This window comes from Peromyscus maniculatus, chromosome 4 (assembly GCF_049852395.1).
Source record: "Peromyscus maniculatus bairdii isolate BWxNUB_F1_BW_parent chromosome 4, HU_Pman_BW_mat_3.1, whole genome shotgun sequence".
Taxonomy (NCBI): Eukaryota; Metazoa; Chordata; class Mammalia; order Rodentia; family Cricetidae; genus Peromyscus; species Peromyscus maniculatus.
This window is the reverse complement of record NC_134855.1, coordinates 142,082,972-142,109,033: the sequence shown is the minus strand read 5'-3', so window position 1 is coordinate 142,109,033 and position 26,062 is coordinate 142,082,972. Positions and strand designations below refer to the sequence as shown.

The window sequence follows — 26,062 nt, the reverse complement described above, 5'->3', positions numbered from 1 at the left end:
CTTTTGTAAACTGTCTAAGCCTTCTCATTATCTATCTAGGAAGAGTCCAGATTTACCCCCACTCTGGCTTTGGCAGCCAGGAGGTGACACATTCTTGGGATCATATGGGAGAAAGTCAGGCTGTTTCTGCATCTGATTCCAAGCTAATTCCAGACTCACACAAAGGTATCCTGAGGGAGTGTCTGGCCACTCTCCCAGAGCGGGCATCCCTCAGTCCTCCTATGACTCTCACCTACAGTGCCTTTCTAGCATTCCAGTAAACAGACATATGCCACCTTTCCAGGGCCTTGGTTCCCTGAGCAGCCAGTCCAGCCCATATGCTTCCTGTCCAGCTTTGACCTCCCCACCAGGAAGAGCCAGGCCCTCTTCAACAGCAGTGCTACTTACAGTGACGGGCAGGTCTAGAGGGTTAAGATGCTTGTCCTGCCAGCAGAAAAGCAAAAAGCACAGAGAAGCAGACAGGGTGAGCTTTCGGCTTATGGTTAACACGACAGGAAGGGAGATGGTCACAGAGCCACACCGTCTAGACAGACAGGACAGACAGACCCTGGATGGTCCTCTACTAGACAGACCCTCTAGTAAAGGAACTCCCGAGAGCCTGGTGCATGAACCCACTTGAACTTCATTTAGTGGGCCCACGATAGTGACAGAGAATTAGAAAGCCTTACTTCTGCACACTCTGTGCGCTTTTACCAGACGTCTGGTACGTTAGGATTAGAAGGTGCTTAGAGCTTGTGTAAGTCTGTCCTTTCATTCCACAGAAAGAGGCACTCAGACTTGGAGGGCTGATACACGTGCCTAGCCAGAGGAAGGACAAGCACTCTGCCAAGGTCCTCCTTAACCAGCTTCCAGGTCCCGCACTACAAAACAGGGGTCTCTTGTGACTAATGGCATCACCGTGAGTGAGTGAGTGCTCAGGGCAGATGCTGTCACTCCCACAGTTACAGTAAGCAACTAAAGATGAGACAAGGAAGAGCCTGTCATGACTGCATGCACCACACAGCTGGTGACGGAGAAGGAGGCTGAGGATGAACAACTTGGTACTTAGTCCCATGGCAGTCAGAGGGTCTCCCCTTCCTCTTCTTGGTCCTCTAACCCAGGGATTAGCAAACTAAAGGCCTAGTGTGTGTGTTGTTTGTGTAAACACTCTGACTGGAAGACAGCTGTACCACTGGTTACCTCCTATCTGGAGCTGCCTTTGGCCTCAAGAGCCGAGCTCGAAGGGTTGCCATAAGAAGTGAAAAACATTTACTTTCTGATGCTTCAGAGGAAACCCCTTCAGAGCTCTGCTCTGATCCTGGAAGCATAAGCCCTCCTCCCAAGTTCTTTCCTGGGGCTTCCTTAGCAAAAACACCCTACTGGGCTCTGGCCAGGAAGGCTGGGAAGGGACTCCCTTTGACCCGAAGAGCTGGCACTGTGGTGTTCTCTTAGAAGAGCTCAGGAGAAAAGGTTGGAAAGGCAGGTACAGACCTGTCGCTTGTCTTCAGGGGCCTTCAGGAACAGTGCGTTAATCAGAGCGATGGCATAGGTCTGGATCTCCTGGTTGGAACTGTGTCAACAGAGACAGAGGCAGAAGGATCAGAACTGAAGAGCAAGAGGATGATGTTCACAGACAACTTAAAACACTCAGACTGCGATCAAACAAGGACCTGGGGCTAAGTCAGGAAAGCATTTCGAGCAGGCACACACTTGACCCTGTGATTCACAGGAGGGATTTATCCAAGACAGTAATCAGAAAGCTGTGCATGATTTATTGACAAGCTGTTACACTAGAGTCCTATTAAAAAGACAAGAATGTTAAGTAATCCAAATGCTCTCGCTGGGGGCTGTTTAATATGCGAGACTCCTAAGGGCCTCCTAAAAAATCATGCTTTGGGGTGAAGATTATTAACCTGGGACTCAGGGATGGGCTTGGAGTATCTGTGAAGCACAGATATGGTACAGTGAGTATCTAGCTGACTGCATGTGACCTTCTCAAGGAGAGGAAAGCTCAGTTGGTACTGGTTTCCATAGGCATCTGGGATGCAGAACAGGGTTAGAAGTATCCTTGTAAAAGATCTTGATATGGGAAAATGTTCAAGATGTATTATTCAGTCAGAAAAAGAAGTAACAACATAGGTACATATCAGAGTGCATAGCAAGATCTAAATTTTGGTGAAAATATGCAAAGACTATACAGACATTCAACTTAGTGTTTGGCAGTGGTTCTGTCTGGAGTGGATAATGAGCAAATAATGTACTATTCATGTTTTTCCATATTTTCAAAGTTTTGACTACGAGTTTATCTTAAGTAAATAAAACAACCACAAGCATTTCCCCAGAATCTTATAATGCTGGCTTGGGGCTTCCATCTGCCACATTGTGGGTGCCTCCTGTGGCTTCCTCCAGAGAGCCAACAGCTTCCTGGTCAGGAAGGTCCCTTGCTGAGCATATGTACACTGGTGACAGTGTGGACTAAATATTCATGAGGAAGCCTAAGAAATGTCACAATTCTCTACTGTTCTCAGGAGGCAGCTGAGGTCACCTCCAATTCAGAGAAGAGAGAGGAGCAAGGTCGCCAGGACCCAAGAAATCCCTATCCAGAGTCTGTGAGCTCCTTCCACCCTGGCTCTTCAAGTGTGAAAGCTGGCGTTGAGGAATCCTTTAGAAATGACAAGGTGAAGCCAGGGGAGCTGGTACACACCCGTAATTCCAAAATGGGAGAGATGGAAGAGGATCAGGAGTTCAGGGCCAGCCTGGACAGCTTGAGCCTGCCCCTCCTCCCAAAACAGTGACAAGGTGAGATCAGTGCACAAAGTCGTCACGTGCATCCTAGATTAATGGGGAAATGGGTTAGGGGCGCTACTAGACTGTGCTGGCCAGTTTTACGTCAACTTGACACAAGCAAAGCTCATATGAGAGGGACCTCAATTGAGAATATGGACATCTAAGCAAACCTGTGGATCATTTTCTTAGTGATTGATGTGGGAGGAGCCAGCCCATTGTGGGTGGGGCCATCTCTGGGGTAGTGTCCTGGGTTCTGTATAAAAGCAGGCTGAGCAAGCCAGGAGGACTAAGCCAGTAAGCAGCAGCTCTCCAAGGCCTCTGCATCAGCTCCTGCCTCCAGGATCCTGCCCTGTTTGAGTTCCTGTCCTGACTTCCTTTACTGATGAACAGTGATGTGGAAGCATAAGCCGAATAAACCCTCTACTCCCCAACCTGCTTTTGGTCACGGTGCTTATCACCGCAAGAGTGACCCTAATTAGGACAGAAATTGGTCCCAGGAGTGGAGTACTGCTGTGGTAGACTTGTCCATGTATTTCTGGGAGGATTGTGAAAGGATTTTAGAACTTTGGGCTAGAAAAGCCATTGAGTGTTCAAAGCTTGGTGAGCTGTTCTGTGGGAGCTTGGAAGATAAGAATGTTGAGAGAAATGCAGAGGATGACGGCCTGGCTTGTGAAATTTCAGAGGGAAGCTAAAGCTCTACCAGTCCATTTGTGTTAAGACTCTGTGATTCTGCTCAGCTGGAGCTGAAGAATCTGCTGTGATTAATAAGAGACCAGCACCACTGAAGTGTAACCTTTGCTTTATTGGGACACTTGATGCTGGTCTGCTGGAGCTGATAAATTAGCAGTGATTAAGAAGAGAACAGCATCTCTGAGGTGAACTCTTCTGGGAAGTGTTTCTGGAGAGCACAGAGAAGCTGTGTTCCAGAGGTGGCCAAGGTTCTACCAAATGCTGACAGCAGGACTTGGTCATGTGTAAGAGTCATGCAGGTGGTACCGGTTTTGAAGGCATGAAGGGGTCATGGAGAGCAGCTGAGGCTTGGCACCGTGAGAGGCCAGGAGAGGCCATCGGTAAAGGTGCAGCCTCAGTGGTAGTGGTGCCCAGGACTGAAGGGGTCATGTGGAGAAGTTGAGGCTTGGCACCACGAGGAGAGCCTATGAAGGCTATTGGTGAGAATGCAGCCCAGTGTCAGCAGAAGAAAGACCCCAGTATGTTAGAGACGCCAGCACCATGGGCTGACCACCAAGAACAGCAGCAGCAGTGGAGGGGAGCAGCTGGAGCCTAGAGGACAAGCTGTGTGCTGCAGGGGTGGAGCCAGGGAACTGACCCAAGCCCCTCAGAAGAGATCATGAGTTATTTACAGTTGAAGTTTGGTTTTGCTTTGTTCAGATTGTGAATGTGCCCTGGTTCTTCTCTCTTGAAGTAAGAAAGTATTTATTTTTGATTTTACAGGAGCCCAGTTGAGACTTTAAACTTAAAAAAGAAAAAAAAAAGACTTCAGAGGTTTTCAGAGACTTTGGATTTTAATAGAGACCATATTTTTTTTTTTTTTTTTTTGGTTTTTCAAGACAGGGTTTCTCTGTGTAGCTTTGCGCCTTTCCTGGAGCTCACTTGGTAGCCCAGGCTGGCCTCGAACTCACAGAGATCCGCCTGGCTCTGCCTCCCGAGTGCTGGGATTAAAGGCGTGCGCCACCAACGCCCGGCTTAGAGACCATATTTTTAAAGAGACAACTTCTAAAGTTTGAATTTTGTAAGGCTGTGGGACTTCTTAAGTTTGTAAAGTGTTTTATATTGTGATGTCTTTATTAATGTGAGATCTTGGGGAAAGAAAAGGTTCTGGTTTTATAGTAATTATGTGTTTGTGTGTCAGGCTGACAAGAGGTCAGTTGTGCTGGCCAGTTTTATGTCAACTTGACACAGGCTAGAGTCATCTGAGCAGAGAAACTTCAACTGAGAGAATGCCTCCGTAAGATGAGGCCGTAAGCAAGCCTGTAGGGCATTTTCTTCATTAGTGATGGATGGAAGGGCCCAGCCCATTGTGGGTGGGGCCATCCCTGGGCTGGCGGTCCTGGGTGAAGCCACGTCTGCCTTGCGTCTGGGAGACTATCCTAGATGTACATCCTCAGGGCCCCACAGGGGATCTAGCCCCGTTCCATTCAAGTCTAACAAGCAGGAAGGAGCGAGAATCAGTGTCAATCATAGTGTCATCACCCTCCTTTGGGCAAGTCTGGCCCCTACAATCATGAACACTGGCTCACAGTGGTGCCTGTGTGTCACTTGGTTTATTACAGGCTAAATACGTGTCCTGATAAGGTAAGCTTGTTAAAAAAGCAAACTAAAACCCCGACTTCGGGTTAGGTATCAATCTGGGCGGCCAGCATGCTAGCTCTTGAACTTCTTTGATCCACACAGGTATGGAAGGTGGAGATGACACACACATCCGGAGATGAGGGAGCCGAGGCCAAAGACTCAAGCAGGGAGTTCAAGGCCAAGCCCCGGCATGCCACAAAGCCTGGATCTGAGCTGGCATCCCAAACTCACATGGAGCCCATACTTTTGTTGTTACCACCACACTGTGGCCACCATAGTAAATGACCACCCAAGCTCCCCTTAAATCAGGAAGGGGGTTCAAAAATGGCTGAGTTCTTGTTCCCAGGGAGCTCAGAACTTCAGATGGGCAATAGGTAATAAAATACAGCATTCTACACAAATATCATTGTCATGGGTACAATCAAGACTATCAGTCCCACAGAAGAGGGCGTGTCTAAGCCTGCCTGGCAGCTGGGGTCTGAACTATGAGAAGAATTCCCACAGAGGAGGAGGAGGTACTGAGGGAGTGTGCAGGGCTGGACAGAACTGTAAGGCAGAGGAAGGCGGGGCCCTTACTCACACTTGCAGGTGGGAGATGAGCTGTCCCACGGTGATTTCCTCTGCTATCTTCTGGTACAGGCTCTGGCTGTTTAGTACCATGCTCTCTAGGATGGCCAGGGACCGCTGAAGGATGGACACATCGACCATCGGCTGGCTCACGTACCCTGCAATCTAGACCCAGGGAGAGGCACACTGGATGGTAAGCTTGGAAACCCAATGCTCTCTTCTCAGCATACTGCCTCTCTGTGGGTAACAGGGGCCAGGTCGACCCTAACATCTGATTATGAGTGCCCTGGCCAAAGGACCAGGATCCCTCAGCATGGATGCCGCCATCTTAAGTGACAGTATCCATTCAATTGTGTTTCTTCAAAATGTTTAACAACTTAATCCTTTTAAAAATAAGGGTTCAACCTGAGGTGGACCTACTCTATTGATTCTTGGATCTTATCTTTACCTGCTCTTCCAACTCCCTACAGAGTTAGACATCAGACTTGGAAGAATCCTTTAGCCAAACCCCTCTTCCCAATTCCCTCCATACACCACAAGTTTCTAACATTGGGAAGTTCTCAGTGGTTCAAGCCAAAGATGTAAACTGCTAGTCAACGGACAACAGAGCATTCACTGGTTTTTGTTCAGTGTTCTGAGCTGAGACTGCCCCTTCTGGTGGCAGAAAAGAGGGCAGACTCGGAAGGGCAGACTGCTCCAGTTCATCTCATAACCCAAGCAGGCTACTTGGCAGATTTGTACAAAGGAAGCACATTTGCAAATGAGATGCAGTCTTCACTCAGAAGAGCTGAGGAAGCAGGTAGCTCAGAGCTGATGGCCGGCTGGTTTGTGCCAGCCTCACTGACCGCCAGCTCTACTCTGAGCCCTGTCCTTGGTGCAGGCCCTGAGAGAAGGCAAACTGTGAATTGAGATCTTTCCCTGGGAAGTGACAAAGCCTCTCTTGAGAGCCACACCTCCCAGGGATGTGGTCAGGGGCAAACAAAGGAGGCACCACAAGCTGCTCGAGGCTGTTCAGCAGGCCAAGGGAGGTGAGCTCATTTTTAACCTGGTGACATTTCCAACACGGGGTGGGTTTATCAAGTAAGAACCTGCAGTAAACTGAGGAGCATCTGTTAGAGTGTAAACAGTTCAGGAGTCCTGGGAAGATCATTGCTTAAGGATGAAAAATCCAGCCCCAGGGACTACAAAGCTGATTCCTGCCAGAGACTACAGGCTGCAGCGTCTACTCTCCCCTCATGCTCAGAGAGCTTACAGGGAGAGGGAGGAGACAAACAGAATGTCGGAGACCTCACCTGCTTAATAAAGGTGATGGAAACCATGTCCCAGGAGACAATGCCATGGTCCATGAGCTCTAAGAAGGCAGTCAGGGTGAATGCCAGCATCTCACTGTAGCTGAAACATGTGCGACACACACAAAATACAGAGATTCAGATCCTGGGAGCACAAGCGTGAAGGCAGCTAAAAAAGGGACAGATCTCAGTGAACACTCATGGGAAATCTGTGGAAGCAGCGGTCAGCGCCTGCAGCGCCCAGCCAGCTGCAGGGCAGATGTGGTCCAGGTACCTACACTGGAAAGCTGCTGGGCTGCAGGCACCTAGGCTCGTCTTCACCATCTTGCTTCATCTCTGGGTTAGTCTGTTAGCTATCTCTCAAAACAAAGGCCTCTGTCAAACTGGCGCTTGCCAGGGCACCAATGAGAGCTTATGTCTCGTGTTACCCTTCAGGCCGGGAGGCACCAGGGCAAGGGAGGCAGCCCAGGTGTGGAAGTGCCTTCGGTTTCTGTGCGAGCAGCTGGCATGCTTGTTTTGTCTTCCCCAGCTCTAGCTTCCTCCTCTGGCAGACTGAGTGAGTCTCACAGCATTACTCTCACAGGGCTGTGGAAAGAGCAAGCTGATGAGGTCTGCTGTGCCCTTAGAATAACACGGTGTAAGGATTAAACACCTGCCTTTTGTCTCTCCTGACAGGTTTAATCATTCACGCGGTGGCATGGTGCTCTACAGTTGCCGAGCCAGAGCCCTGTCTGCCAGCGGTAATAACTCTGCTCACAGAACTGGGGCTGAGTGTCAGCCCATTTCAGAGAGGAGGAGACTAAGGCTGGTCTGCTGCAGCCCAGCACTCTCCCAATGGTGGCCAGAGGCTTCCGTTTTGGTGCAGCTGGAGGATCCAAGACTTTAAAACAAATACCTAGGATTAGCTGCTTGGCTTGGCTGACAGTTTTGGGAGCTGATCCGTCGCCTGCGAGATTTCTGACTCCCTGACTGCTTAGACTCCGCGGGCTTAGTTGGAGACCTGGGCACCTGTCACTCACTGCTGATCATAAATAGGGCACAGCTACCACAGTCACCTAAGTCTGGAGGGCAGTAGTGGTGTCCAGGGGCGGTGCCAAGTCCTGAGCTCCTCCTGTGACATCCCGAGGGCGGCATGCACATCGGGTGAGAGAGGATGGGACAAGGGAGGGCAGGCATGGTCGCTAAGGGTCATCAACAGTTCCCATCTCTCCCCTGACCCTCACCAGGCCAAGCACTTCCCATAAATCATCAGGTCTGCTGTGCACCGACTTCCTTCCTGACATTCAGGGCCCCTACTCTGACTACTCACCCAGCACAGCACTGGGTCACTCCACCCATGAGAGTCCCCCGGACTCTGAGATGCAGGACCCCAACAGGACCCCACACTCCATGTGTGTGGACTTGGACTCCTTATCGACACCATGGAAGTGTGAACGGGAGCCCTGCAGGTCATGGGACTCCGGAATTCCACGGAAGACTTTGGAGACACTCACTGGGACAGGAGCTTGGTTCCGCTCTCCACGAGCCTCGTCAGCACAACGATGCCGTCCATGTTGATGAACTCAGTGGCAAAAGTCACGTCGGCTGAGAGCTTAGCCAGCTCCTTCATGGCATCCAGCCGGATCTCCATGCTGGATGACTGGGTCCTTTCCATCAGCTGGCGTGCCGCCCGGGACTATGAGGCCAGGGACAAAAGAGAAGCCATCTGCTCCTGCAGCAGGTTACTACTGTGGGCTAGCCACCGAGCCCCAGGCAGTTAGGTTTTCACATGGCTTAGGAACTGCTAAATCAATGCTTATGGGTCCAGTAAGAGAACTGCCAGCGTTCCGAGACTGATCTGTAGTTATCTGTATCTTTCCCTTTTCTATCTCCCTCTAGCCTAGGGATTTGTTTTATTTTTAAAATCACATTTCTTTTGTGTGTGTATGCATGTGCATGCCATACCCTGAGTGTGGCGATCAGAGCGTAAGTTAAGGGGGAGGTTCTTTCTTCCACCATGAGGTGGAAGGGATAGAACTCAGGCCATCAGTTCTTGGTCCTTAACCCACTGAGCCATGTTGCTGGCCCCGGTCTACAGATTTTTTTTCTTTTTTAAATTCCTACCAAAAAGAAAAAAGAAAAAGAAAAGTGGGATACCCCCTCGCTGTGTAAGTCTGCAGAAGCAGAGCTGGCCTAACGGAGCTTTCTGCTGACGAACACTACCTGACTGCAGGGTTCTGCTGGAAAGCTGAGCCCCACCCCGGAAACAACTGAGGGGAACCTGACATCATCTGTAGAGGCCGAGGGCCCTGCCCGCGAATTTAATCTGATGGCCCTGACGGAGCCTTCTAATTCCAAGCATGACCTAAAGTTCTAGATCACCCTGCCCCAAAGGAATCACGCTGGTGAAATGTGAAGGACAGAGGACCTGGAAGTCACAATTAGGACAGTTTCATGGACATGATGGCTGGTGAGGACAGATGCCTCCCGCCATGGGTCCTCCCCAAGCAAGACGCTTGCCTCCTGCAGCCTGGCAAACCGCTGCTACCATGTCCACCCGTCACACCTCGTGCTGAACTTACTACCACACAGTCAGACTCCAGTTCACTCTTTCATCATGCCCTGCTTTGAACGTAATGTTCTCTCTGGAAAGGAGCAGGAAGAGCAGAGTGCCCTGGGCCTGCCTGTCTGCTGTGTCAGGGAGGCGACAGGGGTCCAGTTCTTCAGAGGCTGGGGAGTGGGGCCGGCCACCCTTCCCTTACCTCTCGGTCACAAAAAGGGGCCTGTACCCAAGTGACACGCAAACCCTCCTAACCCCACAGCAGAAGACAAGTGGGCCTGAGAAAAGGTCACCCACGAGACAAGTCTGCAGGGCACTGGTCTGCATCACACTTAGAAACGTCCCGTCCAAATGTCACTCTCCCTCCAGAGACAGCTTTCCAGGCTGCCGCCCGCTGCTCCACTTCATACAGAGGTCTGTCACATGCCCTGCACTTCCGAGGTCTGTCCCCTGAAATCAGCAGGGCACAGTGTGTGTGTGTGCAGGGGTTCTTACGGGGAGAAGTCCTCCACAAGCGAAGGGAGGTGAACAGGATGCTCAGGAGACTGGCGGAGCCTCACAGGCCCGGGTCTGAACCCGGCTTGGCTACTTCTCCAGCGGCACAAGTGGCAAGCTACTCGACCTAAGTCCTCCTCGTCCGTAAAACGGGCTGTGGGGAGTGCCTCCCTCTTGGTTCTTTGGTAGGATGAACCGATGCAATCAGAAGTCAGAGAAACACAAGGTAAGCGCTGCCTGGCACCCTTCTACCTGTCCCTCCTCAGACAAGCTGGTCCTTCCCTCAACAAGAAAACATGGCCTTAAGTTTCCTTCCTACAAGGGTGACAAAGGCTGGGCCCTGGTGATCCTCTCTGCCACAGGCCCCCTCCCAGTCCTGATGTACACGGCGGCACCCTTACCCCTTCCCTGCACCTCCACCCTCCCGCACCTGAACTCATCCATGGACACAGGAAACACTGCAAGAGAAGGGGAACAGGGGTGGACGCAAGGGCCTTCCACTTCTTTGCCAAATTAACAAGTTCTGAAACACGTTCATGTGTCTTACCTATTTTTCACACAAGCGTTTGGACTCCACACCTCCCGAGTTCCTGTCCTCCCTCTACTGCCCTTTGAGACGGAGCTCCCCCGGCGGCACAGCAGCAGACGTAAGCTCCTCTACTCTGCCCCCAACGGTCTCTCAAAATACCTGGCTGCTCACTGTCCTGTCAGAACTGGCGCTGTGGCGCTGTGGCAGTCTGCACCTCTGGCTGCCCCGCTCTCCCCCTACCCTCTGGACTCATGACAGCTGCAGGCTACATCTTCCCTCTCCCACTCTCTGCCCGGTCACTTCACATCCTTGCTCACCACTACCCCACCCCGCCCACACCCCTTCTTGTTGTTGTTTTGAGACAAGGTACTGTCTGTACAATCTACAGCTCAGATTGGCCTTGACCAGCCTATAGCTGAAGATGACTTTGAACTCATGATCCTCCAGCCTCTCCCTCCCAAATGTTAGGATCACAGGCCTGTGCTACTACTCCTGGCTCCTGCTTTTTACTCCCTTTCCGGTTCCTCCTTTAGTCACCTTTAAGGGTTGCTTGCATAGAATGAGGAGATCCCCTTAAGTTCCCCTCTGCCCCCACACCCAGCACTCTGCCACATTCACCAAGGTTCCCTCTTGTCTTCCTCATGTCCGTCACACCATCACCCCACTGCCTTTGCTGGGGTGTGAGCATGCCTTACTAACCTCTCAGAGGGCACCCCATCACCCCACTGCCTTTGCTGGGGTGTGAGCATGCCTTACCAACCTCTCAGAGGGCACCCCCACCAGCCTCCTTGCCTGCCTGTGAATGTGTCCTTTCTAACACTCAAAGGGAAGCACGCGCCACTTTCTTTGTGGATTCTTTCTTTCCTAGTGGAGTTTGAGCCAACAGACAGCTGCGTGAGTAACTTTAGGCCACCAGTGCTGCCCCAGCACACCTTGAAGCCCTGGATTCTACATGGACACATGTCTTCTCTTCCTTCGGTTAGTTCCAGCTTTACCCTCTAGGCTCAGGCTCCAGAAAAGCTTTCTGGAAACCCCCATGCTGAGGTCCTGAACGACTCTCTCCAATGCCAAGGGGATGTCTGCTGCCCTTGCCCACGAGCTGTCCGCCAGGCCATGAGGGTGAGGGTTTCTTCTCAATCTCTGTAGTTCCAAACTTCTACAGCGGAGTGGGTCCCACTAAAGTACCGGTGTGTGCTAGTTAAACTGGAATACCTACCGGGGAGATGGCCAGTTGTAAGATTGTCCCATTCTTAATGTCATTTCGGGTCTGGGCAGCAAAGAATCAAAGAAAACAAAGAGACAACATTAAAACAGTGCATGGAGGTGACCATAAGGACTTGTGATCATTTTAAAAGCGTAACTGATCCAGCAGCACTGCTGCACGCCTTTAATCCCAGCACTCGGGAGGCAGAACCAGGCGGATCTCTGTGAGTTCGAGGCCAGCCTGGACTACAGAGCGAGATCCAAAACAGGCACCAAAACTACATGGAGAAACCCTGTCTCAAAAAAACAAACAAACAAAAAAGTGTAACTGTCTCTCCTCATCTGCAGATGATTCAACCAGCAGTGAACCAAAGACTTCTGCAGGAGGGAAGGTTTTTTTAGACTGTCACGGCTTAGGAGCCCTAAGCGTTGCTGGGTAGCAGGCACTTCATGGCCTGCCCACTGCGTGAGGCACGTTCTCGCTTGGATCTTAATGTGCAGGGGATGTGACAGGCAGCTACCCCGCCATCTGTACATCCAGAGTCTGGTGGCCAGGGCTTCTAGGGAATACTCCCCATGGAGACTGCGGGACAACCGTAGCTCACAGAGGCTCTGCAGCCAGGCCTCCTCCTGCTTGCTCCTTCCAAAGAGATCCTAAGAGTCTCCTCAAGAGCTCCGGGTCTCAAAAGCAAAAGGCACTCAGCCATCGGGGAGCAGGCCCGTGCGCTCCACTCATCAAAAGGGCAACTCTTTAACCAGGAAATGAAGCCCCCTGGCCAGCCAGGAAGCTGGAGAGTGCCATCTCCTTGGCAGGTCACTTGTGGCAAGCGAAGCTTGCCCTGCCCTTGGTTACTTTGTACTCACCTGCTCGGTGACATAGAGCTGGGGCCCGTCGGCGTAGCGGAGTGTGTAGTACTCCGGGTTTGGCAGTGACCACCTGTGAGAAAGAAGAGAGTACACCCTTTGGCTTCTCTCCTGGGCTTGTCTAGAGCAGTAACAAAATGATTCTCAACAGTCGCTCAGGACTGGCCAGCCCGTCTGGAGCACAGTGGAACCCAAACAAAGCTTTTGGCAGTGCTCCGGAGAAAGTCCCCCTTCCCCATCAGTGATGGTCAGCACCACAGAAGGAGGTGCAGACAGAGGGGGTGGGTCTCACATACCACCCAGACCTCCCAAAGGGCACTCCTGGGTCCAAGAGTAACTGAGAATCTCAGGACGCCCTAGGGACATCCTCATTAGCTGTCTTTCCTTGGTATGATGACAAGGACCCAGCCCAACTGGCCACCCTCTGTACAAGTTCCTCCGGGGCCAGGCAGCCTCCCTCGGCCTTCGCCGTCACTGTGGAAAGGAAGTCATTTCAACCTACCCATCGCACACTTCCTTGATGATGGACGCCAGGGGCCGTTTCTGAAAGAGAGGGGAGGAGATTCTTCACCATATGCCAGGCTGCCCGCAGGACCACTCAACTTCTCGTGAGCAAGAAGCCTTTCCCAAGCCACAGTGACTACCTTCCCGGGGAGGCCCAGGCCCAGGGCGCAGCCTTCCTGTCGCTGCCCTTCCTTAGGAAGCCAGTGGCCTCCGGGGCCTGAACACATCCTCCTCCGTGCACCTGACCCTCCTTACAGCTCTGACTATCACACAAGAGCATTACCTGGTCGATTTCAAGGAGCTGGGCGTTAGCACCTGGCCATTCAATGGCCACCTTAACAATGTCCGATGGCGGCGGCATTGTTCTCAGTGGGCCCTACTTCAAGACACAGACACAGCCGCCTGGAGAGAGAAGCAAACAGAAGCAAAGGTCAGACTGTTCTTCCTCTTAATTCTCGCTGTCCACTTGGGAGGGCTGAAGACAGCATCGAAAGTGACACGTGGGACTCGGCGGCGTGCAGTTTTGAAGTTCATGCTGCAGCCTCTCCTTGGGCAGCTGTCTCCTTAGCTCCAATCAGCCGTGGAAACGGGACAAAGCTCTCTATCATCGCCGCTCAGGCAGCAGCAGCAAGGTCTGCCAGCGAGACAGCCAGTGTGAGGGGTCAACAAGACTGGGCGCGAGCAGAGCTCACTGAGTGCAAATTCCCATCTTGGGGCCTCGGGAGGAGAGAGGAAGAGACAGTCTTTTCTTGGCTGAGTGGTTAGCTGAAGGGGCCAGGCCACTTCTGCTCAGCAGTCACACTCACAAGACCCCAGGGTCGCCGGGCCCACTCTCCCCCCCCACCTGCTGTGGTCACTCCTGCCCCTTCAAAGGACACAGTGTGGCGCCTCCTCCCTGTGGGATAACGTGGAGTTCAGAAAATGGAGAAGAGAACTGAGACAGGAAATGCTATTTTGGTCCCTAGTGCCAAGGGCAAGGGCTGCCAGGAACCTGAGCAGGCAGTAAGGATGCTCTCACACAGAGACCCCCCCCCCCCACAGGGCAGGGCTGTGGAAGTGCATCTGAGCCCTGCCCCCACTGCTCTTCAAAATAAAGGGAAATAAATCATCTGGGGCAAGTCTGGGAGATGGGCTCATGTGACTGGTATCCTAGGCAACTCTGGTGGCTTAGTGGTATTCTGGGCAGCACCGAGGCTCTCTCCAAGGTCTGACGAAGGCAGTCACTCTGCTGATGGATTATTTCAATGTATATTTACACTCCTTGCCTACAGGTTCGGGAGAGGGTGCTCTGTTAATGAAAAAGACCTTTTGCCTTCTCAAGGTTCAGCCACTCGCCTGCAGTTCATGCCTGGCTAATGGGGACCGCCTGCCTCTGTCGGCGTGTGCGACACCGCTGCTGCTAAGCTGTTAATCATGTGTGCTATCAATTTTCCAGCCCCAACAGATGCCAGTTCTCACAGCCTGGTGGGCGCAAACCTCTCTAGTGAAAAGGGTTCGCGCAGTGTGTCCTCTACACCCCCAGGCAGGGGAGGAAGCTTGCTGGACCATTTCCTAAGGGGTGGGCTGTGTCAAGAGTCAGCTGACAAAAACATCAGGCTGTGGAAGTGCGTCCACTTCTGCTTCCCAGCAGCCCTCAGGACAAGAGCGAGGCTTGGTCAAGTCCTAGTTGACCCACAAGTAAGTGGAGAAGATAGCCAGAGCTTAGAGCAGGTCTGAATTCCTGTTCGTCAGGTACACGAGGCCTGAGGAGAGAGCAGTGGGAGGCTGTCCTGCAGCTCCCGACAGAACCTGATGTGTAGTTTCATGTGCCTAGGCCCACAAACCTCTCAAAGGAAACTGGCCCCATGAGGCTAACCTCTGGAGGAAGGTGCTGCTCGAGGGCAGCAGGGCAGAGCATGCTGTGAGCCCGAGAGCAGGCTATCCCTCGGTGTGGTGAGGTACCGCTGTCACGGGAGGCAAGACTCCAGTGGTGAGCCCACTTCTAAGAACTGACATGTAATGTGCACGGGTCTTAAGCACATCTACACCTACGTGCATACATACACAGATTATAAAAACAGAAGCACACACGAGTCTCCCTAAACTTCCAACTCGTACCACCCCAGACAATGCACTAGCCCTCCTCCTGGCCCCCGCTGACTTCACTGCCAAGAAGCTGGGCCTGTTTTTGTGCTTCCTACAAATGGAAGTGGACAGTACAGCTTTCCAGACCATTTGTCAACCCGGGGTTTTTCTTTTCAAAGTAAGTGGGGCCTGGGTCGATGGCTCTGTGGGTAAAAGCACATATGCATGCACATACACATGCACATGCACACACAGGGCTCTGTGGGTAAAAGCACACATGCATGCACATGCACATGCACACACAGGGAGTAGCAGGCACTCTGAAAAGAACACCAGGCTGGGACACTGTCCTTGCTGAAGAAAGCAGGTGGACTCAGAGCTCATAACTGTCATGGCTCCTACAAATCCGTCTTTACCCAAGTCTCTGTCTTCTGTTCTGGAAGCATGAGTGTGTTAGTTCTAAAGTGTCCTGGGTGCCCTTTGTGTTGCAAGTTCCATGATTCCAAAGCAGAACATAAAAATGCCCAAATGAGGATGACCTTTCTAAAGGTCTTCAAGGAAGTTAACCCTTATTCTGCCGTCGGGAAACACACCATACTCTCTGAACTTCTTCCTGAGCACTCCTTTTGAAGGTGACAAGCTCAGTTGTCGTCACAACTTTGTTTTGGTTCTAAGTGACTTAGTTATCACATCATTTATCAAAGCCAGTCCTGAATGATTCATTTCAAAACTCTACCCATGTTACATAGAGCAGGAGAATCTCCAGCCACCCAGGTCACCTGAGGGATAGCAACAAGCCTGTCATCAGCGACTGTCTTCCCCACAGTCACGCAGACTATTGGCTCTAGGTGACATCCCAGCCGCCACAGCTGAAGGGAAAGAAGAGAAAACTCCACTTTAGTTGAACAAATCTAATTCCATCTCTGAACCTGAAAGACACTGACTAAAGAAAGAGGCTGGGGGATAAGAGACAGGAGAGCAGTAAACTTTTGGCTTCAGGGCGGGTGTCAGGGCAAGCCAGGGCTTGCACAAACCAAAGCCATAGGAAAGCCATGAGCCTCGCAAAGGAAGCCATCCTACACAGCGGACGTGAGGCCATAAACGAGCAATGAGAAAAATCCCAAGAGACGGGCAAAGCCTGACCCCTTTCCAGATGCCACGGTGACACTTCCTAAACAAAATGTCCCTGTATCCTGCCAGGGACAGCCCTTTACACTTGCCTGCATTGCTGTTCGCTGCAAGGGAGAAGTCCAAGACCAAGACTGGCCCAAGCTGGAAGAAACTATAATGGAGGCCAAAACAGACAGTGGTGCCATGGTGTGAGGTGAGGGATGTGCCCAGTGGGCACTTAGCTAAATTCATGAGCAAAACCCACTTAGGGAGGAGTGGTTTGCTTACAGCAGCCCGCTCACAGGGTGACTCCGGGGTCCCCAGACATGATGCTCGTGTACGGACAGCCAATAACTTATTGCTTCTGTGTCATTTTATCACTGATGCCTCAGAAACCCTGAAAACATTCTCTTTTTTTTTATCGGAAAGGCGGTCAAAGTTCAGAGAAACTCATCCTCCATCCTACTCATCCGACTGGAAGGGAGGGAGGGAGGGACGCAGGAGGGAGGGGCACGAGAGAAGTGAGGTACATCGGAACTGGGTTGCAGTGATGTCCAAGTTCCCTGTCTCCCCTCCACGCTGCCCTTCCTCTGCCAGGATAACATTAGCTAACAGTTACACAGTGGGAGACCCCAGCTACTTCCCTCCGCCTCCCTCACTGAATACTGAGGTTCTAAGCCAGGGCTCTGAGCTTGCTAGGAGAGGGCTCTGCATCCCCAGTCCTATCTTAATCCTATTTGATTTGATTTTAAGACAGGGTGGTCTCCTAAAGTTGCCTAGGCCTAACTTGTGATCCTCCTGTTGCCTGGGCCACCTGGACCACATAGCCAACCTGTAGGGGTGTGCTTTCTATACACGGGAAGTCAGGGCATCCTCAGTTACCTCGAATCACTTGGTCACCAGATGGTCAAGTGTTAGAAACCCATATCAAAGAAGGCGGCCTGTATGTGACCATCACAGCTACTCAGTGGAGACTTCAGGTCCACGCACCGAAAGAAAAGCCAGAGATGCTCAGAGACCTGTCCAACAGAAAATGGCCCTCCATGGTCTACAGAAGGCTGCCACACTGCCACAGGTGGTGCTCCACACTGCCACAGGTGATGCTCCTCATTCCCACAGGCAGTGCTCAGGCCAGTCTAGGCAGACCCTTCCTGGCTGTTGGTGGCCAAGCTCCCTCATTTCTCCTGTACCTTTGCAAATTCCCTTCTACTAGCTGTCAGAGAGCTCCTATTCAAGCTTCAAAGCCCAGTTCGGACATCCCCTCCCCTTTGTTTCATTCCCCCATGTGCATGTACTATTCCCACATTGTGCCACCGCAAACTTCTTCACTGGCTTCTCCTGCAGAAAAGACCTCTGTACACTGAAACCCATGGCGCTGGCTTCTTCCACTCCTACAAGCCAGAGCCAGCTCCCAACAGACAGGAGGCAGGAACTGTTCCCATCAAGTCCAGAAGCCTTGCAACACTGTATCCTCACACAATTCGGTTTTCAGAACTAACTTAGAACAAGCCTTACAGGAGAATCTAGTTGGGGGAAAACAATCTTTTCTCCCCCCTAGAACCACAAGGAGGGAGGAGAAGGGAGGACTTCCCAGACAAGGAGCACTCAGGGATGAAGGATCTCCTCGCAGGGAAGCCCTCTAGCACGTGCCTGCTTACTCTCTTCATTTTCATTTTAGAAAGGAAGTGGGAAATTAGGTCGAAGCAATTCAATAACATTGCGAAATTCTCAGGGCTATAAATAGCTACTTGCTCCACCACTGACAGTACTGTGCGCAGTTCAATAGCAATCGTCCAGCACGAGAGCGCTGGAGTCCCACTCCCAGCCCACGGCCCTCGCTGGCCCCGATGACCCTCCCCCCTCCCCCTCCCCTGCTTTCTTTATTCACTACCTCAGGGATGCTAGCTACACAAGCCTCTGGGACTGAGCAACACCCCAGTCCCCTGCAGCTGCCTTGAAGGCCACCACAAATACAGAGATGATGGAGCACACAGAAGAGAGGTCCACACAGATCCAGAGCCCTGGAGGACAGGACCAGTGCTGGCCTCCAACGACACAGTCAGTGCAGGCACTCCAACGGAACCGTCTCCAAGTGGCTTCTGGAAGGGGTGCATCGTGAGGGAAGGCCCGTGAAGTTCCGTACATCACCCCTGCAGGGGAGCATCAGGCTGAACCTCGGGCCAGCAGAACTGGAGCCCAGCTTAGGAAGGGAAAGACTCTCTCCCAGGAGGTGTAGGGGATAGAGGATGCCAGAAGGTTCCCAGCTCCCCCTGCCCCCAGCTGGTAGGGATCCCTGTGTACTTTCTGCTCTGTTCTGCTTGCCATGAGTGGGGGAGGCCTGGTGAGTCTGGTTTATGTTTCCTGTGAGAGAACGCTGCCACACCAAGGAGGTAACCAGAGGTCACACCCTCTTTTTAATCAAGATCACTATCTCAGTAGAGGCTTCTCCCTGTCATCTTTTCATCTGAAGTGACTCAGTTTCCCTCAGTTTACGCACACGGAACTAGAGTGTGGCCCACAGGTGCAGAAGGGGAAATGCCGCAGGACAGAAGGCCAGGACCAGCAGACCCGCAGGAGCAGAGGGAGCTCCTTTGTACTGACATTTGAACACAGGCCTCCCCAGCCGGGGCCCAGAGCCACCATGCACAAAGACAACGTATGGCAGCTTTCCCTGAGCTCGCTCACCCTCGGCCACCTTGTGGAACTTCTGTTCTTAGAGAACAGCGGGCTACTGGTCTTATCAGGACATCCACACTGAGGCCAGCTCCAAGGTGGTGTCCACACTTATCCCTGTGCAAACCATGAACCCCTCACCTGCCCCCTTGAAAACCATACCAACTCCGCACCTTTGCTGTCCATCAGCTCCGACACCCAAGCCCTGCTTTGTGGGTTCCTAATCCCTGATCCTCAGGTACTGGTGATGGTGCTATCGTGTGTGTTGCTAGTCCTCGTTACACACCTTCATGACTGTAGATATCATAATCCTGTCTTGGAAGCTTCTGACCTGGTAACTGGACACATACTACACACATGACATACTCCCCAGGAGTCAGAGCTAATGTGGAAGTACCCCTCCAGCCCACACCCTCTGGATTGGGACCAGCCTTCAGATGAAATCCAGGATGGTTCACAGCACCATGAGGTCCTGAAAAAGGCCCTAGACCAGCTGTTTTCAACCTGTGGGTCACGATCCCTTAGCAGGTCAAACAACCCGCTCACAGGAGTCGCCTAAGACCATCCAGCGTATCAGATATTTATATTACGACTCATTACAGTAGCAAGATTATATGAATATATGAAAATGAGGATAATGTTTATGGTTGGGGGTCACCACGATGTGAGGTCCCAGCATTCAGCAGGTTGAGGGCCACTGCTCCAGATCAATGGCTCTCCACACTGGCTGTGTACCCCAGTAGCTGGCTGGGTCACCGAAGCCTCCCCCAGGTGATTTTACTGGAGGCTGAGATGGAGAGCCTGCTCTAGGAAGGGAAGCAGCCTGAGGACAGGGTCACTGAAGGGCACACCTGCTCCCTACCTACCAGCCCCCCAGTCTGCAGCAGGATGCCTGGAATAGAGCTATGTCCACAGAATTCCAACCCAAAAGGCCCCAGGCCTGTCTCTAACAGTAATGAAACACTAGTGACTGCAGTATCCATTTCCCAAAACTTGCACATCCCTGACTATAATTATGCAGACAAGTAATTCAGAAAGGGTCAGATTTAAGAGGGAACAGAAACTGAGACAGAAAATATAGATGACTTTTAAGAAACTGTTTCTCAGGCCTGGAGAGATGGCTCAGTTGGTAAGAGCACTGGCTGCTTTTGCAGAGGACCTGGGTTCAAAGCAACACCCACATGGCAGCTAACAACTGTCTGTAACTCCAGTTCTAGGGGATCGACATCCTCTTCTGGCCCCCATAGGCACACATATGGTGACATAAATACCTGCAGGCAAACACTCATAAAGTTAAAAAAAAAAAAAACTTTCTCACCAACAGATTAGCATTGGTTATACAAGGAGAAAGAGCGTGGATAGGACAGGGTGAGGCAGGCTAAGAGTGGCCTGAGTTGTCCCTGAAGCCCCAGGCTATGGGCCCGACTCCTTCAATAGAGACCACAAGAACACAGCATTGTTCTCTGAAAATGAGGCCAAGCCTTTCCTCTCATTTCATAAAGAAGAGAACTGCCAAGGCCAGGCCAGGACACCAGTTAGGGACAAAAAAAAAAAAAAAGAAAGAAAGAAAAAAAGCCCAGCCTCCATTTCCGGATCAGTCCTCGCCTGCCACACAGCTCTGCTACAAGCCTAAGTTTCTCTGGACTAGATGTGGAGGCAGGGGATGAACTGCTTTCCAGCCTTGACCCTCTCATGAAGTAGTGGCACTGAGTGATGAGGGCCATGCATCCTGGAGTAGCCAGACCTGCATTTGGATCCCAGCTTTGACAACCTCCTTATTAGAGTTAAACCAGGGATTAGAAGCAACCTTGCTCCTTGTAAAAGCTATGTGAACATAAAATGGAATAATGCATGCACAAAGTAAGAAGAATTCCAACTGTGTGAACTGACAGACCTCCTGGAGGCACATATCCCAGCACTAAGGAGCCCTGCCACCCTGTGGTATTCTGTGGGCCAAACAGGAGAACAGGTGTAAGGGCAGTGGGGGAGGAAAACCCACAAAAAAGTGGTGTTGCTGCTACTATGCCCAGTGCAGAGGCTTGTCCTGGTCCCACTGCAGGACAGCACCAGGAGAGGCATGTAACGGTTACTCAGCCAATAGGTGCTAGCAACTCCAACTCAATGAGCACTCCCAGTGGGGTGAGGAATTCGGTGCTGTAAGCAGCCAGGCAGGTAAGTAAATAAACCAAGCAGCTTCCACACAGGGACCCAGCAAGCTGTGAAGCTCTACCCTGCCTAGAAGTTCAAATTCAGTTTTCTTTGGGGGAGGAGGGACACACCCATCATACAGCTGGACCAAGACACCACTTGGCAACTTTTGACACCCAAGGGATTCTGGGTCTTCTCACACCATGTGCTCTCTTGTGCACACCCTAGTCATCTTATGTGATATGATTTTTGTCTTTCTAAGTTCACCCTGAGCATCCTGAAGATGAAGGCTGTCGCTTACACTGTCCAGTCACCTCAAGGGGCCTAGAACAGGGCTGGCTTCATGGAGAGCACTCAGTGAGCAACTGTTGAACTAGCTCACCCTGACTGGCAACTCCAGTCCAGTATCCCCAGCATCTCTGAGATCCTACAGGCTATGGAAGGTTCTCTGCCCCTGACCCCAGGACCAGGTGGCATTAATGCAGATGGGCTAAGGGATGGTGACTTGATCAGAGGACTTGCCTTGTGGGTTTTTCTTTTTCTTTTGATTTGGAGTCTCAGTACAATGCCCAGGCTGGTTCTGAACTTCTGTATTCAGGGGATCCTTCTGCCTAGCCTCCATAGTGCTCTGTCTAAAGGTGCACACCTCCAAACCCAAGACAGGTTTTTCTTAACTATGTTTGATTGGGAGCCACCTAAGAAGACAGAATGCTAGAATATGCCAAATATTGGTGCAAGTATTTTTTTTTAAGTCTGACCTCCACAACCTGCACCCCAAACTTTCCTGCCACCTCTCAGAGGCAGCATAAAGCATAAAAATTATGAGATTCAAGAGTAACAAGATGGGCATGGTGATGTATGCCTTTAATCAGAGGCTAGCCTGGTCTACAGAGCAAGTATCAGGACAACAAGGGCTACACAGAGAAATCCTGTCTCAGAAAACATCACACACACACACACACACACACACACACACACACACACACACACACCATCTGCCTGACACAAAGAGCAACAGATAGAGGCCCTAGCCTTGTCTCCTTCGCTCACAAACTGTAGAATGAATCTGGGCAGGTAAGCTCTTTCAGGAACTTTGCTATTTTTAATCTGTAAATGCAAATAATGATAGTCTCCTCAAAAGACCATAATGCAGCATGAACGACCTCACGTATACACAGTACCGAGCACTTCACAGGCACCCGCAGCCACCCAGGTCTTGTGGTTACGGACCACTTGACAAATGGCTGCTGCTGTGCTTCTGTGAAGCGAGAAGGGCTGTCCCAAGTGTGAAGTACACACCAGAGTCCAAGAAGTTAGCGCACACACGCGCACACACAAAGTCAACAACTCATCAACACGATTTTACATCGATTCTGTAATATATATTCTGAAATATATTAAATAAAACATTAATACATTATGTTCACTTGGTTATTTTACATTCTTGAGATGTGACTGTTAGAAAAGTTTAATTAACAAACGTGATCTGCATTCTTTTTCTTTTGGAGAGCCCGGGTTAGCCTACTGCCTGACACACGGGAGCATACCAAAAGTGGCTTCCATGCCCCACAGTTGGGATGTCAAGGGCTGCGCTTGCGTCCCATTCCTCTGGACACATCCACGCCCTTCGTTCATTTATTTAGTAAATATTTATAGTGTCTGTCCTGCTGAGATGTTATGGGTGCATGGAGCAACATCAGGTACGGTCTTCCTACATGCAGGGGCAAGCAGACATCAATCCACACTTGAAACACTTGCAAGCTACAAGTACAAGCGCTGTGAGGAACACCAGAGCGTTCACAGTGTGGCACCAGCCTCAGAACTCGGGACCCCGGAAGCCTCCTGAAGGAAGACTGGAAGGATGAAAAAAGTTTACTAGACTAGACCGAGGGACCGACTCTGAGGGAGGCCAGAGAGAGGGATGCAGAAGGAACCTAACCAGGCCGGGGAGCGGCCTGAGTCCAGGGAGGGCGGCGAAGGACCAGATCTCCAGGGCCCGGAAAGAGGGGAGGATGGAGACCGGCCTCGGAGCATCCCGGGCATTGCAGCGCTGCGGGAGAAGCTGATGAGAGCGGCCTGGACCGAAGCGGGGCGGCGGAGAGGGAGAGGAGAGGGCCGGTATCGACGGCAGGGGGATGATCGGGCCAGCGCCGTGCCCGGGCTTGGAGCTCAGGCAGCCACTGCCCTCGGCCTCAACCCCATCCTCGGTCCCAGGTCCCCCATCCTCAGTGCTCCGTCCCTCCGCCCCCGGCCCCACGCGCCCCACACTCACCCGGCGCCCGCCGAGGCCCAGCTCCGCGCCCGTGTCCCGCCGCCGCTCCTCTGGCCTCGTCCGCCCCGCCCTCCTGGGGCCCCGCCCCGCGCAGGCCGGCCCGGGCTCCTATTGCTCATCTTTGCCGTCAAGCTGAAAATTCTTGCTTCCATTGGGGTGTTTGTCTGTCACTAAAGAGGAGGCGGGACTAACTGAGGGCGCGGGCTGGAGCGACGCCGGCCGGCCCCGCCCCTCCGCGGAGGCCTCTTAAAGAGACAGATTGCCTTTCTCCTGCAGGCTATTGGGTCTGAAGGAACGAGATTTCCCAGCAGACACTAGAGGCTGCTCCCCACCCAAACTTTTTTTCTTTTATTTTTGTACACACCCTACGGGTGAAGGAGGTTCGGGGGAGAGCTCTGGGTCCTTGCGACACATTGTTGTAAGGAGCAAGCTGTCCTCTGGTGACGCTCACCTGATCGGCTCAGTGGTGGGAATCGCTGATTTGGGGAACTGAGTGGGAGGTGACAGTCGTGTCAGAGGCTATGAGCAGCCGAGATGGAGCTAATTATACCGGCACCCAGGCCTGACCGTGGGCGCTGAGCAGAGGCAGAGGGGTACAGCTCAGCTGTGCAGTTGGTAGGGATCCGTGGGAGGTGGCGTTCGTCACCGCACCTGCGGATCTAACAAGGCCGGGCACCGCGCCAAGGACTCACTCCTGCCACCTCCCTAATGCTCCGGCAGGCTGGCAGGGAGGGCAGTATGCGATCCCCAGTTGCAGAAGAGAAGACTGGGGTGGGGTGGGGGTCTTATGGGACCAACTGTACAGTCGGTGATAGACAGCAAGACACGATCTCCCTGTTTAATTCCATTAAAAAAAAATCATTTCTCTTAGCAGATCCTTACGACAGTCCTAGAAGACAGACATCTTGTTATCTATTCTGTAGAGAAACGGACACCGAGCAGAGAGCGGAAATAATGGCCACGTTTCATGTGGTATTTCACTGTCTTTGAAGCAGTTTTATAGGCACTGTTACACCGACTCCTGCAAATGTTTCAGACTAGAAAAGGATTCTTATCAGCTGGTGAATAGGGTGGTACCCAGGCAGCAGAATTACCCTCACAGTCTCAGTGCTAATAAAGCCCCAGCAGGGGCTGTCAGCTCACAACACTTCCAATAGGTCCACATACTGCTTGCTTCCAGCCAGTCTGTCTTTGTTCTAGCGAAATGCACCATGGATAAATGTGGGTTGCTGTGTTCCAATATAGCTTTATTCCCGAACATAAACGGTGACCTGGGATAGCGTACCCACCCTTGTCTACATCACCATGCTGGATGCCAAGCCCCTCTGCCACTCAATGGGAGTTCATAAGACCCTGTCAGATTCATACTATTATTGTTTATTGTCATTCAGAGTGTTGTGAGCATCTTCATTGTTGTGGAATGTTTGTTTGTTTGCTTGCTTGCTTATTTTGGAACAGGGTGTTGCAGGAACATTTAAACAAATATCTACCCCACCCATAAGTGCCAATGTGTGTTCCATCAAATCCAACTTGGGGAACCAATGAGTTCATTGGTCTCACTTACAGAACACGGTTCTTAGTTCGCTTTCTGTTACTGTGATAAAACATCATGGCCAAAAGCAACTTGGGGAGGAAAGGATTTACTTGGCTTATACCTCCATGGTCCATCGCTGAGGACAAGCAGGGCAGGAATTCAAAGCAGGAACCTGGAAGCAAGAACCGAAGCAGAGGCCATGGCGGAACACTTCTTGCTCAGCCAGCTTTCTTATACAACCCAGCTGAACCTGACCAAGGGTAACACCCTCCCACGTCAATCACTAATCAAGAAAAGACTCCACAGACTTGCTTATGGGCCGATCTAATGGAGGAGGCATCTTCTCAACGGCGGCTCCCTCTTCCCAGATGACTCTAGCTTGTTTCAAGTTGACAAAAACCAAACATCACAGTGGGTGAGGGAGGATTTACAGAAGGGGGGGCCCCAATAGTCACATCACCAGAAAGTCTCAGCTCAGCACAGATGATGGCTTCCCCATAGTAGCACAGCGTCCCCTCTTCCGCCAACTTCACCCTACACTCCGGTCTAGAGCCTGCAGAGTCCACAGGCTGTGTGCAGTTCGAACGAACTCCCGTACGACTAACTGAGATGTCTACCATGATGGCCTTCAGTCAGCCTCCTGCCTTGAGCTAGCCCAAAATAGGATGCCAGGCTCTGTCCACTGGCCTTTTCCTAGTACCGTGGGATGTTCTGCAGTTACTCTTCTGGGCAACATCCCTTGGTTCCCTCTGCCTCCCCAGTTACTCCAGCTCTTGAGCACCCTTCTTTCCCTGAACCCCCAGGGTACTTACTCGGCAACCTTTAATATCAGTTAGAATAGAACTTGCTGGAAATCCGGTTCCCTGGGAGCAGTGACTTGGTGGGACTTGCTAGCTGTCCACCAGTGGCCCTTCCTTCCCCTGCTTCTGTAGTGGCATGGCTGCCTCACCCTCACCCCATGACTCACTTCCTAGCCTCAGAGACCGAAAGCCAGCTGGGTACCTCCTTCTCAGCAGTGGACACGAAGGCATGAAACCTCAGGCTGAGCTGTGAAGTCAGCTGGCACATCCTCCCTATCCGTCTTCCTCGTGGGCTGCACCCATCCTTGACCCTGTGATGACCATGATGTACAGGGCAATGACAGAGCCGCCATGTGGAGAATGCCACGGTCCCCAAATGGCCACCTAAAGTAGAA

At 51.7% G+C, this 26,062-nt stretch overlaps 1 protein-coding gene across 5 annotated transcripts in view; it reads right to left on the bottom strand.

Annotated features, from left to right (window-relative positions):
* Elmo2 (engulfment and cell motility 2) overlaps positions 1-25,701 on the bottom strand; it is a 41,185-nt gene extending 15,484 nt beyond the window's left edge. For 2 of the 5 annotated variants that reach the window (XM_042276797.2, XM_076571163.1), the window contains exons 1-10: positions 23,334-23,409; positions 13,350-13,468; positions 13,065-13,105; positions 12,563-12,635; positions 11,712-11,762; positions 8,426-8,607; positions 6,936-7,035; positions 5,657-5,808; positions 1,471-1,549; positions 388-423 (exon numbers count right to left, since the gene is read on the bottom strand). In XM_042276797.2, the coding sequence (XP_042132731.1) occupies positions 388-423; positions 1,471-1,549; positions 5,657-5,808; positions 6,936-7,035; positions 8,426-8,607; positions 11,712-11,762; positions 12,563-12,635; positions 13,065-13,105; positions 13,350-13,427 (792 nt within the window). In that variant the 5' untranslated portion in view covers positions 13,428-13,468; positions 23,334-23,409. Of the gene's footprint in view, positions 1-387; positions 424-1,470; positions 1,550-5,656; positions 5,809-6,935; positions 7,036-8,425; positions 8,608-11,711; positions 11,763-12,562; positions 12,636-13,064; positions 13,106-13,349; positions 13,469-23,333; positions 23,417-25,679 lie in introns of those variants that run through there. The other 3 variants (XM_076571162.1, XM_006997125.4, XM_076571164.1) reach the window with 3 other exon arrangements.
* Positions 25,702-26,062: the final 361 nt, after the last annotated feature.